General features: G+C 45.2%; 1 protein-coding gene across 2 annotated transcripts; it reads right to left on the bottom strand.

The window, feature by feature from the left end:
- Nucleotides 1–294: 294 nt before the first annotated feature.
- On the bottom strand, nt 295–11,312 carry terf1 (telomeric repeat binding factor (NIMA-interacting) 1). Of its 2 annotated transcripts, none has more exons than XM_024139516.2 (10): nt 11,094–11,312; nt 10,917–11,012; nt 10,636–10,763; nt 8,085–8,171; nt 7,705–7,854; nt 6,044–6,144; nt 5,698–5,724; nt 2,594–2,685; nt 1,622–1,728; nt 295–1,368 (listed from the first exon to the last, which is right to left on the bottom strand). In XM_024139516.2, the coding sequence occupies exons 1-10, from the start codon at nt 11,275–11,277 to the stop codon at nt 1,201–1,203; spliced, it is 1,140 nt and encodes a 379-aa protein (XP_023995284.1). In that variant the 5' UTR covers nt 11,278–11,312; the 3' UTR covers nt 295–1,200. The 2 variants fall into 2 exon arrangements, with proteins under 2 accessions (XP_023995284.1, XP_023995283.1); XM_024139515.2 differs by having other exon boundaries at nt 295–1,390.
- Nucleotides 11,313–12,487: the final 1,175 nt, after the last annotated feature.

The raw sequence follows: 12,487 nt of genomic DNA on the forward strand, positions 1-12,487 counted from the left end.
TTTTCAATAAACATTTGGTGATGAAATATAGTTTAGCTGTTGTCAACAATGTAAGCCAACCCTGTCTGTTTACTCCATTGTCGGTTGTGTTGCAACCAGTCTAGAACGCCTCAGATACCCAGGCTTCTCACAGTGGCTCTAGTGAACGAGACAGGTTTTAGGAAGGCTGGCCAGGTGAGACTAGGGCCCTTTGAGCTCTGGTTAAAAGTTGTGCACTCTGTAGGGAATAGGGTGACTTTTGAGACACAGGCTCAACAAGAAATATTCGTACTTAAAACAGTCAAAAATCACACACCAAATCAAAGTGAGCTTTATTTAACAGAATATTTTAAAGAAAACATTTGAGTATCTCCTTTCTATGTACAGACAAGATATGACATTCCAAAATGAGAGAGGACTACTTTACAATAGACAATTCTGCTTTTGTATCGTYCCTGTTAATATTGCAGAAATAAATACACTGTAAAAATAAATAAAATAAACAATGAAATAATTTTTTATACATGTTTGACCAATTTGTTCAGATGGTTCTAATCTGTTTCTTTAGCCACTGATAACTAGAAGGATAAATGATTTTCTAAAAAAATGATTAATATACAAGTTCAGCTGCTATTGTCCACAGAAGGATATGTAGCTCCCTCTGCTGGTCACTGGTAGTAATATCACGCCAGCTACTGGTAGTTATCGGTTAACGACATTGAAGCCTTGTGTCAAGAAAGGCCGGGATTCAATCCAGTTGCAGGTTGTAGACAATGCAGCCTTTTTTAAATGTTCTCCTGTTTGTTTATGGAGAGTCATGGTAAACCCGGCATATTTCCGCTCAAATGGGAAATTGCCTCCATCGGATTGAATCACAGCCTTAGTTAAACTTACTCTCTCACTCACACACACACACACACACACACACAGCAACTCTGGAAATACAAGGACCCAAAAGCATAAACTATTTACAATTATATAAAACTGTACAGTGAGCGGTAGTAAAACAGAGCTTAAAAGAGAAAACCAAGGGGCTTGAACTTTAACACTATTTATTAAAACTAGGCAATATTACTAACAGAGTACTGTATATAAACCCTGGAATCCACAGACTAAACTTAGTCCCAAGGTCACGTCCCAAACTGCACCCTTTTTCCTATTCAGGAGGTCCCATAGGGCTCTGGTCAAAAGTAGTAATAAGATACCATTTGAGACACAGCCTTAGGGGGAGTTGACTTTATGCGCCTTCTTGAGGACCCTCCAGCGGTCTTTGAGTTGAACCCCTGTGCGACCATGGAAGTCGTGTTCCTGGAGGATACGTGACCATTTCCCCTCCCCGTGACGCTTCACTCCCGCCTTCAACGCCAGGTCCAGATCCCACGGCCATCTCTACACAGGAAATAGGGGCAATCTGGGGGTTGGTACATCCATTTTGGACTTTTTAAAATGAACAATAGCCGTTGATACTTGAGGAATATAACTTCTAAACGCCTCATGAGCTTAATTCAACTGTTGTACGCCATTAGAACTAATATATATATATATATATATAAAACGTGTATGCATATATTTTTGGGACATTTAATTGTATAAATGACTAAAGTGTGCCCCCATCAGGGAAACAGTGCTCTAGTTGACCTACGCCATGAGTCTTCCTGGTTGTATTGGTGTTCAGAGTCGTGTGGCTAAGAGTGGTGGTGTTCAGGGTCGTCTCAGACGAGGCTCTTCGGTAGGTCAACCTCGTCGACACTACATGGACAAACAGCATATGAGAGAGAGAGAGAGAGGAGAGAGGAGGAGAGAGAGAGAGTGTTAACTTCTCTTTTTTTATGGTTTTAATTTTGGGTCCATCCACCCTCCAGGAGGACAAAAATAAACTTGTTTTCGTCTTTTATACATTTTGACATACATGGCATTTTTGTCCCCCCCCAGTTATTACATAGCAAGAATAAAATAATTTGCGACATATTACATCTGGATAGATAGTAATTAGACATTGTGCAACTATTATAGAACATGCTCCTTTTGACCAGGGCCCGCAGCCCGCTCCTTTTGACCAGGGCCCGCACCTTTTGACCAGGGCCCGCAGCCAGCACCTTTTGACCAGGGCCCGCAGCCCGCTCCTTTTGACCAGGGCCCGCTCCTTTTGACCAGGGCCCACAGCCATCTCCTTTTGACCAGGGCCCACAGCCAGCTTAATTACCACATGAGGTTTGACCACGCTCGCACATGGGGGGCCTCGTTTATAAGCGTTGCAAAATATACCCCAAAACATGAGTTCACCAGCTCAAGCAAAAGTGTATAAAGACAGAACTTCACGTTAGAAATGTGCTTATCCTCCCACAAACGTCAGACCATGCGAACACACAGTTTCTTGTGGTTGTGTAACTACTATAGAACATGAGCATTTAAAGCCAACTTTACAGGGACAAACATGATAAATAGATTGTACATTTTACATGTACAACATGTAGCTAGTTCTTCCACTTGGCATTATAACCATGTTCTTTCTCAAGAGCAATGGAGAATTACTGTGACGGAACAAAGAGCATTAAAAATCCCCCAAGATCTTAAATATACTGTACATACTGGAAGAGAGAGTGGTAGACCATACCCCGTTGTCTCATAAAAGTGAGTGCAGGCTTCTTGCCAGACTCTGGTTTCCAGGGATGAATATTCCTTGTTGATAGCAGCTTCTTCTTGGGTCTGAGGAGAAATGCAATATATCATTAGACAATGATGCTTCCTAAATGGCACCCTATTTCCTTATGCAGCCCGCTCCTTTGACCAGGGCCCGCTCCTTTTGACCAGGGCCCGCAGCCCGCTCCTTTTGACCAGGGCCCGCAGCCCGCTCCTTTTGACCAGGGCCCGCAGCCCGCTCCTTTTGACCAGGGCCCACAGCCCGCTCCTTTTGACCAGGGCCCACGGCCCGCTCCTTTTGACCAGGGCCCACGGCCCGCTCCTTTTGACCACGGCCCGCTCCTTTTGACCAGGGCCCACAGCCATCTCCTTTTGACCAGGGCCCACAGCCAGCTTAATGACCACATGAGGTTTGACCACRCTCGCACGAGGGCCTTGTTTATAAGCGTTGCAAAATMTACCCCAAAACATGAGTTCACCAGCTCAAGCAAAAGTGTATAAAGACAGAACTTCATGTAAGAAATGTGCTTATCCTGCCACAAACTTCAGACCATGCGTACACACGGTTTGTGGTTGAAATCTAGCATTTCGTAGCCTTGAAAGAATATGTAGCCAAATATAACAAGATGCAATCATTTGCTGTTAGTGAGAAGAGTGAAAAATCGATGTGTCTTTGCATTGTAAAATAATTAGAAAAACGCATCTATTTTCCATGATTTATTTCGTTTCCATGACCACCAGTCAGAAAACGAATTTATTCTGCGATGGTTTCACACTGGTGAAAATAGCCTATAGACAAGGAACGATGGATAGGCTTACCATTCGTCCCATCTCTCATCTAAAAACGGACCCACTTCACAGTAGTAAATAGAGAAGCCATTTCAAGCAGCCTAATTTTGCTCTACACGATCCGAAGCCCAGTTTAAAACGGTAGAACTGACAAACGGTTCACCTTTTCCATTGACGACTGTTGGCTAGGTCTGAATAACTGTAATGTCTTGCGTAGACAATATTTCATTTATAAACATAATACATATATCATAAACATTTCATATTTTCTGGCCATGATGAGTTCATATTCCCCAAGTAGCAATACAACAAATTAGCATCTCATTTAAAAATCGGGCCTATTAGATAGGTTAATATACAGTTCAAGTGTTTGCTCCATGCAGAGGACAGGCTGTGTGGTTTATAACATACAGTAGAATTGAACAGGTTACCATTGTAAAGAGGCCTACTGTAGTTTTCATTGTGTTCAAGTAWACAATAATTCTGAATTGTGTGGGCAGGGCAGCATATTTAGGGTCGGGAGAAAGTAAACGCTAAATATTATTGAAACCCCCCCCCGATCTGTTTACAGCTCCACAACAATTTGCATTTGTTTGTGTCTTTCAGAATCAACAAATATCACCGCAACAGAAAACATTTCTGACAACACCTCCAAAAGACATTTTGATTTCAAAATGCCTATTTCCTTCAGATATACTGTCTGGGCCTAATTCCAATACTTCCAACGTGTACAGAAAATAAGAGCGTTATCGTCACCATAAAAAAGGTGACTGAAGCGTGTTTTCAGGCAGAGTTATGACGCTCGTTCACGCGCGCAGTTCTCTGACAGGTCTGATTTATAAACAGGAAACATGAGTATGTATGGTGGGCGGCAAGTTAATAAATCATTGTGTGTGTGCGCAGACAACAGTTATAAACGACGCCCCGGAAGCAGACATTGACCTACTAGCAAGGTCATAATCCCCCATAATCCCCTGGTCAAAACGAACGTGGTTTGACTTGAGGATGAGTGAGCACAACTTTTGACCACCGCCCTTAAATGGCCCAAGTCAGAAAGTTAAGTTTCTACCCCTTGACTCTTTCCAAATTTTGTTACGTAACAGCCTTATTGTAAAATGTATTAAATTCATTTTTTCCCCCCTCATCAATCTATACACAATACCTCATAATGACAAAGCAAAAACAGGTTAAATGTATTAAAAAGGCATTCAGACCCTTTACTCCGTACAAGCTTGACACACCTGTATTTAGGGAGTTTCTCCCATTCTTCTCTGCAGATCCTCTCARGCTCTGTCAGGTTGGATGGGGARMGTCGCTGCASAGCTATTTTCAGGTCTSTYCAGAGATGTTCGATCAGGTTCAAGTCCGGGCTCTGGCTGGGCCACTCAAGGACATTCAGAGACTTGTCCCGAAGCCATTCCTGCGTTGTCTTGGCTGTGTGCTTAGGGTCGTTGTCCTGTTGGAAGGTGAACCTTCGCCCCAGTCCGAGGTCCTGAGCACTCTGGAGCAGGTTTTCATCAAGCATCTCTCTGTACTTTGCTCCAGTCAGCTTTCCCTCGATCCTGACTAGTCTCCCAGTCTCTGTCGCTGAAAAACATCCCCACAGCATGATGCTGCCACCACCATGCTTCACCGTAGAGATGGTGCCAGGTTTCCTCCAGACGTGACACTTGGCATTCAGACCAGAGAGTTCAATCTTGCTTTTATCAGACCAGACAAACTTTAGATGCCTCCAAGCAGGCTGTGATGTGCCTTTTTACTGAGGAGTGGCTTCCGTCTTGCCACTCTACCATAAAGGCCTGATTTGGTGAAGTGCTGCAGAGATGGTTGTCCTTCTGGAAGGTTTTCCCACTCAGAGGAACTCTGTCAGAATGACCATCAGGTTCTTGGTCACCTCGCCGGTTGATCAGTTCGGCCAGCTCTAGGAAGAGTCTTGGTGGTTCCAACGGGTCTTACTTATTTAGCAAAGTTTTTTTTATTTTTTATTTTTTWACTTTTAATACATTTGCAAAAAAATAAAAAATAAGTTTCAGCTTTGTCATTAAGGTATATTGTGTATAGATTGACGAGGAAAACAATGAACTTAATCAATTTTAGAATAAGGCTGTTAAGTAATTGTTTTTTGAAAAAGTGAAGGGGTCTGAATACATTCCGTATATACAGTATTCACAGTTTCCATGTTTCAGAAGGTAAACCTTCCTCCTCTGCATTAGCTGAAACAAGTCTTTAGTGTTTTTATTATTTTATCCCAACGGTCATTTATTCTAAGTAACGTACTACAACACTCACCTCATAAGGACACTGGTCTCCTGATTCCTGGTAGGAAAAGCAGCAGACATTATTTTCACCTCAAAGATCATTTCTGAACTGAAAATATATTACAGTTAGAGGTTGTTCCCATAATGCTTCTGTTGAGCATCTTCATTTGATTCACGCTCGTAGTCGACAAGACTGAAATACTCAGAATGCACAGTTAACGATGAAGACAATACAAAAAAATACTACACTCAATTGATTAAAATCCAATAATAAGAAGTCTAATCAAATGATTTGATTATGCATACAGGGTTAAAGGTTTCAATAGATCTATAATAGTGACGTTATAGTAGATAAGAGGTGTCGAACCAGTCCTTACTGTTTGGAGTGTTCAGAGGATTGGCTGGTAGTATATGAAGCCTCCTGAGTCTCAGAATCCTCCCCCGTCTCCTGGCCTGCCTTGACCACCTTAGTGGCTGCCTGAGATACAGGGGGACAAGCAGAATAAAGACACTATACAGGGGTTCCTTCCCAAAGGGCACCCTATAACCCTAAGTAAGTAAGCCTTGTACAAGCCAGAAGGACCCATAGGACAGGAGCCTATTCCCCGTTTCTGTAGTTGATGCACCAGTACACCCCCCCCGGCAGCGTGATGCACCAGTACACCCCCCCCGGCAGCTTGATGCACCAGTACACCCCCCGGCAGCTTGATGCACCAGTACACCCCCCCCCGGCAGCTTGATGCACCAGTACACCCCCCCTGGCGCTTGATGCACCAGTACACCCCCCCCGGCAGCTTGATGCACCAGTACACCCCCCCCCGGCAGCTTGATGCACCAGTACACCCCCCCCGGCAGCTTGATGCACCAGTACACCCCCCCCGCAGCTTGATGCACCAGTACACCCCCCCCTGGCAGCTTGATGCACCAGTACACCCCCCCTGGCAGCTTGCACCAGTACACCCCCCCCCGGCAGCTTGATGCACCAGTACACCCCCCCCGGCAGCTTGATGCACCAGTACACCCCCCCTGGCAGCTTGATGCACCAGTACACCCCCCCCTGGCAGCTTGATGCACCAGTACACCCCCCCCTGGCAGCTTGATGCACCAGTACACCCCCCCCCGGCAGCTTGATGCACCAGTACACCCCCCGGCAGCTTGATGCACCAGTACACCCCCCCCTGGCAGCTTGATGCACCAGTACACCCCCCCCTGGCAGCTTGATGCACCAGTACACCCCCCCGGCAGCTTGATGCACCAGTACACCCCCCGGCAGCTTGATGCACCAGTACAGCCCCCGCAGCTTGATGCACCAGTACAGCCCCCGCAGCTTGATGCACCCCCCCCCCCCCGATCCCTTATTGATGTCACCCGTTACATCCACTTCAAAAATCTGTTGAGATGAGGCGAGGAGACAGGTTAAATAAGGATTTTTAAACATTGCGACAATTGAGAAATGGATAGTGTATACTACCAGTCAAAAGTTTACAACATCTACTCATTCAAAGGGTTTTTCTTTATTTTTTACTATTTTCTATATTGCAGAATAATAGTGAAGACATTACAACTATGAAATAACACATATGGAATCAAGTAAAAACCAAAAAAAAGTGTTAAACAAATCAAAATATATTTTATATTTGCGATTCTTCAAATAGCCACCCTTTACCTTAATGACAGCTTTGCACACTCTTTCATAGTTTTAATGTCTTCACTATTACTCTACAATGTAGAAAATAGTAAAAAATAAAGAAAAACCCTTGAATGAGTAGGTGTTGTAAAACTTTCGAACAGTAGTGTATGTCTTTGCAATTAATTTATTTTTGTTTGCGTCGTTAGCATATTTTGCTAGCAGCCTCCATGTAAAATCACTATTACTAGTGCTCATGATGTTAGCATTCTAATAATCGAAGCCCATTTTAGCTTTTTTTGGCGCCCCCTTGTGTACTAAACCGGTACATCCAAAACTCCAGGGATGAGAGAAGAACGGTATGAAAATCTGGAGACTGCCCAAACCCTAGTCACTGGTTCAGCTCCCTACCTGGAGCAGGAAGTCCGATGGGTGTTCCTCCAGGAAGCGATCCAGGAAGGTCTGTATATTCTCCAGCAGACGGTTCCAGCTGAAGTTGAGCAGGAACGGGTGGTACGTGTCCCTCTTACTCACGATCAACGACAACTTGATTCCCAAGTTCTGTAAACAAAGAGAAGGGAAATATAGCCCGAGTGCCACTCTGTTTGTACAATCGTGTCAACTACCTGTCACTCAATGTCATTCCAAATGACTTGACAATGGAGTTGACAAGAGCACACACAGACCTGGGACCAATCATATTATAATTCATTATTTCATGGAAATCTGTAAACAGTGGACAGGTACTTTAAAAGTCCCAGTCATATAAGTGCTGTGGAGGCATTGCTTACCTGTGGGATTTCACACTCCTCCTCGAGCCATTTGAGAGCTGATGATGCCATGACGCAGTTCCCTTTCTCCAGACACACAGCGACACTCTGGAAGAGAAGACCAGTGAGTCAGACACACAGCGACACTCTGGAAGAGAAGACCAGTGAGTCAGACACACAGCGACCTCTGGAGAGAGACCAGTGAGTCAGACCACCAGCGACACTCTGGAAGAGAAGACAGTTGAGTCAGAACACACAGCGACACTTGGAAGAGAAGACCAGGTGAGTCAGACACACAGGCGACACGTCTGGGAAGAGAAGACCAGTGAGTTCAGACACACACGAACACTCCTGGAAGAGAAGACCAGTGAGGTCAGACACACAGCGACACTCTGGAAGAGAAGACAAGTGAGGTCAGACACACAGCGACACTCTGGAAGAGAAGACCAGTGAGTCAGACACACAGCGACACTCTGGAAGAGAAGACCAGTGAGGTCAGACACACAGCGGACACTCTGGAAGAGAAGACCAGTGAGGTCAGGACACAGCACACTCTGAAGAGAAGACCAGTGAGGTCAGACACACAGCAACACTCTGGAAGAGAAGACCAGTGAGGTCAGACACCACAGCAACACTCTGGAAAGAGAGACCAGTGAGGTCAGACACACAGCAACACTCTGGAAGAGAAGACCAGTGAGTCAGACACACAGCAACACTCTGGAGAGAGAAGACCAGTGAGTCAGACACACAGCGACACTCTGGAGAGAGAAGACCAGTGAGTCAGACACACAGCGACACTCTGGAAGAGAAGCCCAGTGAGGTCAGACACACAGCGACACTCTGGAAGAGAAGGACCAGTGAGGTCAGACACACAGCGACACCTCTGAAGAGAAGACCAGTGAGGTCAGACACACAGCGACACTCTGGAAGAGAAGACCAGTGAGGTCAGACACACAGCGACCACTCTGGAAGAGAAGACCAGTGAGGTCAGACACACAGCACACTCTGGGAAGAGAAGACCAGTTGAGGTCAGACACACAGCGACACTCTGGAAGAGAAGACCAGTGAGGTCAGACACACAGCGACACTCTGGAAGAGAGACCAGTGAGTCAGAACACCACAGCAACACTCTGGGAAGAGAAGACCAGTGAGGTCAGACACACAGCAACACTCTGGAAGAGAAGACCAGTGAGTCAGACACACAGCAACACCTGGAAGAGAAGACCAGTGGAGTCAGACACACAGCAACACTCTGGAAGAGAAGACCAGTGAGTCAGACCACACAGCAACACTCTGGAGAGAAGACCAGTGAGTCAGACACACAGCAACACCTGGAAGAGATACCAGTGAGTCAGACACACAGCAACACTAGGAAGGAAGACCAGTGAGTCAGACACACAGCAACACTCTGGAAGAGAAGACAGTGAGTCCAGACACACAGCAAACACTCTGGAAGAGAAGACCAGTTAGTCAGACACACAGCAACACTCTGGAAGAGAAGACCAGTGAGTCAGACACTGGTCTTCTCTTCCAGAGTTGTTGCTGTGTGTCTGGACTCACTGGGTTCTTCTCTTTCCAGAGTGTTGCTGTGTGTCTGACTCACTGGTCTTCTCTTCCAGAGTGTTGCTGTGTGTCTGACCACACAGCAACACTCTGGAAGAGAAGACCAGCTGAGTCGACACACAGCACACTCTGGGAGAGAAGACCATGAGTCAGACAACAGCAACACTCTGGAGGAGAGAAGACCAGTGAGGTCAGACACACAGCAACATACGCTGGAAGAAAGACAGTGGAGTCAAGACACACAGCAACACTCCTGGAAAGAGAAGACCAGGAGTCAGACACACAGCAACACTCTGGAGAAGCCATGACAGAAAGATCGAACAGGTCAGACCGACCATTGGAAGAGACCAGGAGCAGACACACAGCAACACTCTGAAGAGAAGACCAGTGAGTCAGACACACAGCAACACTCTGGAAGAGAAGACCAGTGAGTCAGACACACAGCAACACTCTGGAAGAGAAGACCAGTGAGTTAGCCAGCTCATCAGTGCTATAAACACAGAATGCAAGGCAATACCTAGAAATCCATTCCCGGTTTCACGGCTTGTATGTGCTGTATTCCTCTCAGAATAGGAGTGCTGATCAAGGATTAGGTTTTGTTTGTCCATTACACTAAGTTACATTAAGACCGGAAGTCAATTATAGTTACATTAAAGACACCGTGGACTGGCACGAGATATGGGACGGAAAACGTACCTCAATGCAGGGATGGGATATGCCACGGTCCTCCAAATGTTAGCTTTATCCACACTGCTCCAGAGAAGATTTAAATACTACAGTTTTCCTGGAAACCTGCCCTTTTCATCCTCATGCTAGCTAGCATGTAACATTTTTCATTGGAATTTACAAGACAAAACTGACGCTAAAAATCACTCCTGCTTCAGAGACTCTTGATGCGGCTCCTGGTCTGGTTAGTGTGTGACTATAATAATAATAATGAATTGTTACATGTAGACAGACAGTATACACAGAAGGAATGTAGAGCACAGAAACCAACACATTAAATCACCTGAACATAGAGTAGATTGGTGATGTGCTCGAACAGTGAGACATTCGCCACAGTCTCTTTCTGAGACGCCCAGACACCGACAGCTGACATCAGAGGCGACAACCGCTCGTCTCTGTCGAAGGAGACGTCTACATAAAACAACACAACGAGATATTGTACTAGTTAATTTGAGGTATCTAGACATCTAAACTTAAAGACAACAATGAAGCTGATACTGATACCTGCAGTGCAAACAGACGAAAGGCAACAAAACGAAACAAAAATATAGCTAGTTAACTTACCTAAATGTTTCCCGTGCATTATCCGTGCGAGGAAGCCACATATCTGCCTTTTCTGTTTCTGTTCGGCGTTTAAATGGGGGGTACCATCAATGATCGCTAAAACAGAATGATGCAGACCCATTATAGCTAACTACATTAGCCCATATAAACTAAATTGACATTAGCCAGCAAACTTACTTTCCAGCGTCGAAATCGAGTGGTTGAATTCCTCAAATTTGCCCTCCTTGAAGAATTGACACAAACTAACAAAACTGAAGTCAATCATCCATCTTTTAGCAACAGTTGCCACATCCGAAAAGCATACATTTTCATCTGTAGTGCTTGTAATTGTCAATGTTTTGTTATTTGGATCAGCCTCCATGGCTAATGTTTTCAAACTGTTTACTATAACAGGAAATACACTTTTTTTTATTGATTCAAAATGTGCGCGTCCATCAGGTGGTGGGACGTTCTATGTTGAACACAGCTCCCCCTAGCGCCTCGGAGTAGCTAACACAAGCAAAACGTTTATTTATTTTATTTAACCTTTATTTTATCAGGGAGTCATACAAATTTGCGGAGTCACTTTCTGATGGTTTCTTTTGGTCAATATGTTTTCTATTTGAATTTATTTAGCATATGCCTACAATTCTTAAGCGAGCGTTGGGTTGTGATAACTGATTAATTAATATTTAGAGGGTTACCCCTCGCCCCAGTAATCTGCCTGTAGCCTAGGCCTACAGCTGCACCATCCGATTATGGGGAAAATCCGGTCACGAGCATCAGGTGATAATTAGGCCACCTGTAGTCAAATGTGGGGAAACGGAATGCCCTGTTAGAGTAAAAGAGGACGACTTCTCCCACCAGTCCTCCATCCCGGGCGACGATGAGGAACGAAGTGACAGCAGTGAGAGCAAGGCCAAAAGTGAAGACGAGAGAGAGATGAAGACGTCCCCTACAAAAGTGCAGACCGCGAATACACAGACGACTCAACAGCAAAGAAGAAGATTCAGTATCCCTCCCTATCCCTGCCACTCGTTGCAACCTGGTCTCAGAGCATTTCATATTATTCTGTATGTAAATCAGAGACACTCCATTAAGTATGATATGTTACGTTTTGTATGATATGTATTAATTTGTGCACCCCCCCACGGCTATGCCTCTTTCCCCCTTCCCCTCCATCCTTATCCCCCAATGATGGCCGACTACCAGCACACCAATCATCACGGAACACCCGAAACGACAGAGGGTCTCCCTGGCAGAGGAGGGAAGAGAGAAGAAGAAAAGACAGAGAGTCTCCCCGGAGGAGGAGAGAAGAAGAAAAGATTGAGGGTCTCCCCAGAGGAGCAGAGAAGAGGGAAGAAGAAAAGACTGAGGGTCTCCCCAGAGGAGGAGAGAAGAGAGAAGAAGAAAAGACTGAGGGTCTCCGCAGAGGAGGAGGGAAGAGAGAAGAAGAAAAGACACAGTCTCCCAGGAGGAGGAGAGAAGAGAGAAGAAGAAAAGACACAGTCTCCCCGTAGGAGGAGAGAAGAGAGAAGAAGAAAAGACAGTCTCCCCAGAGGAGGAGAAGAAAAGGAAGAAAACAAGCAATA

The sequence above is a fragment of the Salvelinus sp. IW2-2015 genome, unplaced genomic scaffold, assembly GCF_002910315.2.
Source record: "Salvelinus sp. IW2-2015 unplaced genomic scaffold, ASM291031v2 Un_scaffold1822, whole genome shotgun sequence".
Lineage (NCBI taxonomy): Eukaryota > Metazoa > Chordata > Actinopteri > Salmoniformes > Salmonidae > Salvelinus > Salvelinus sp. IW2-2015.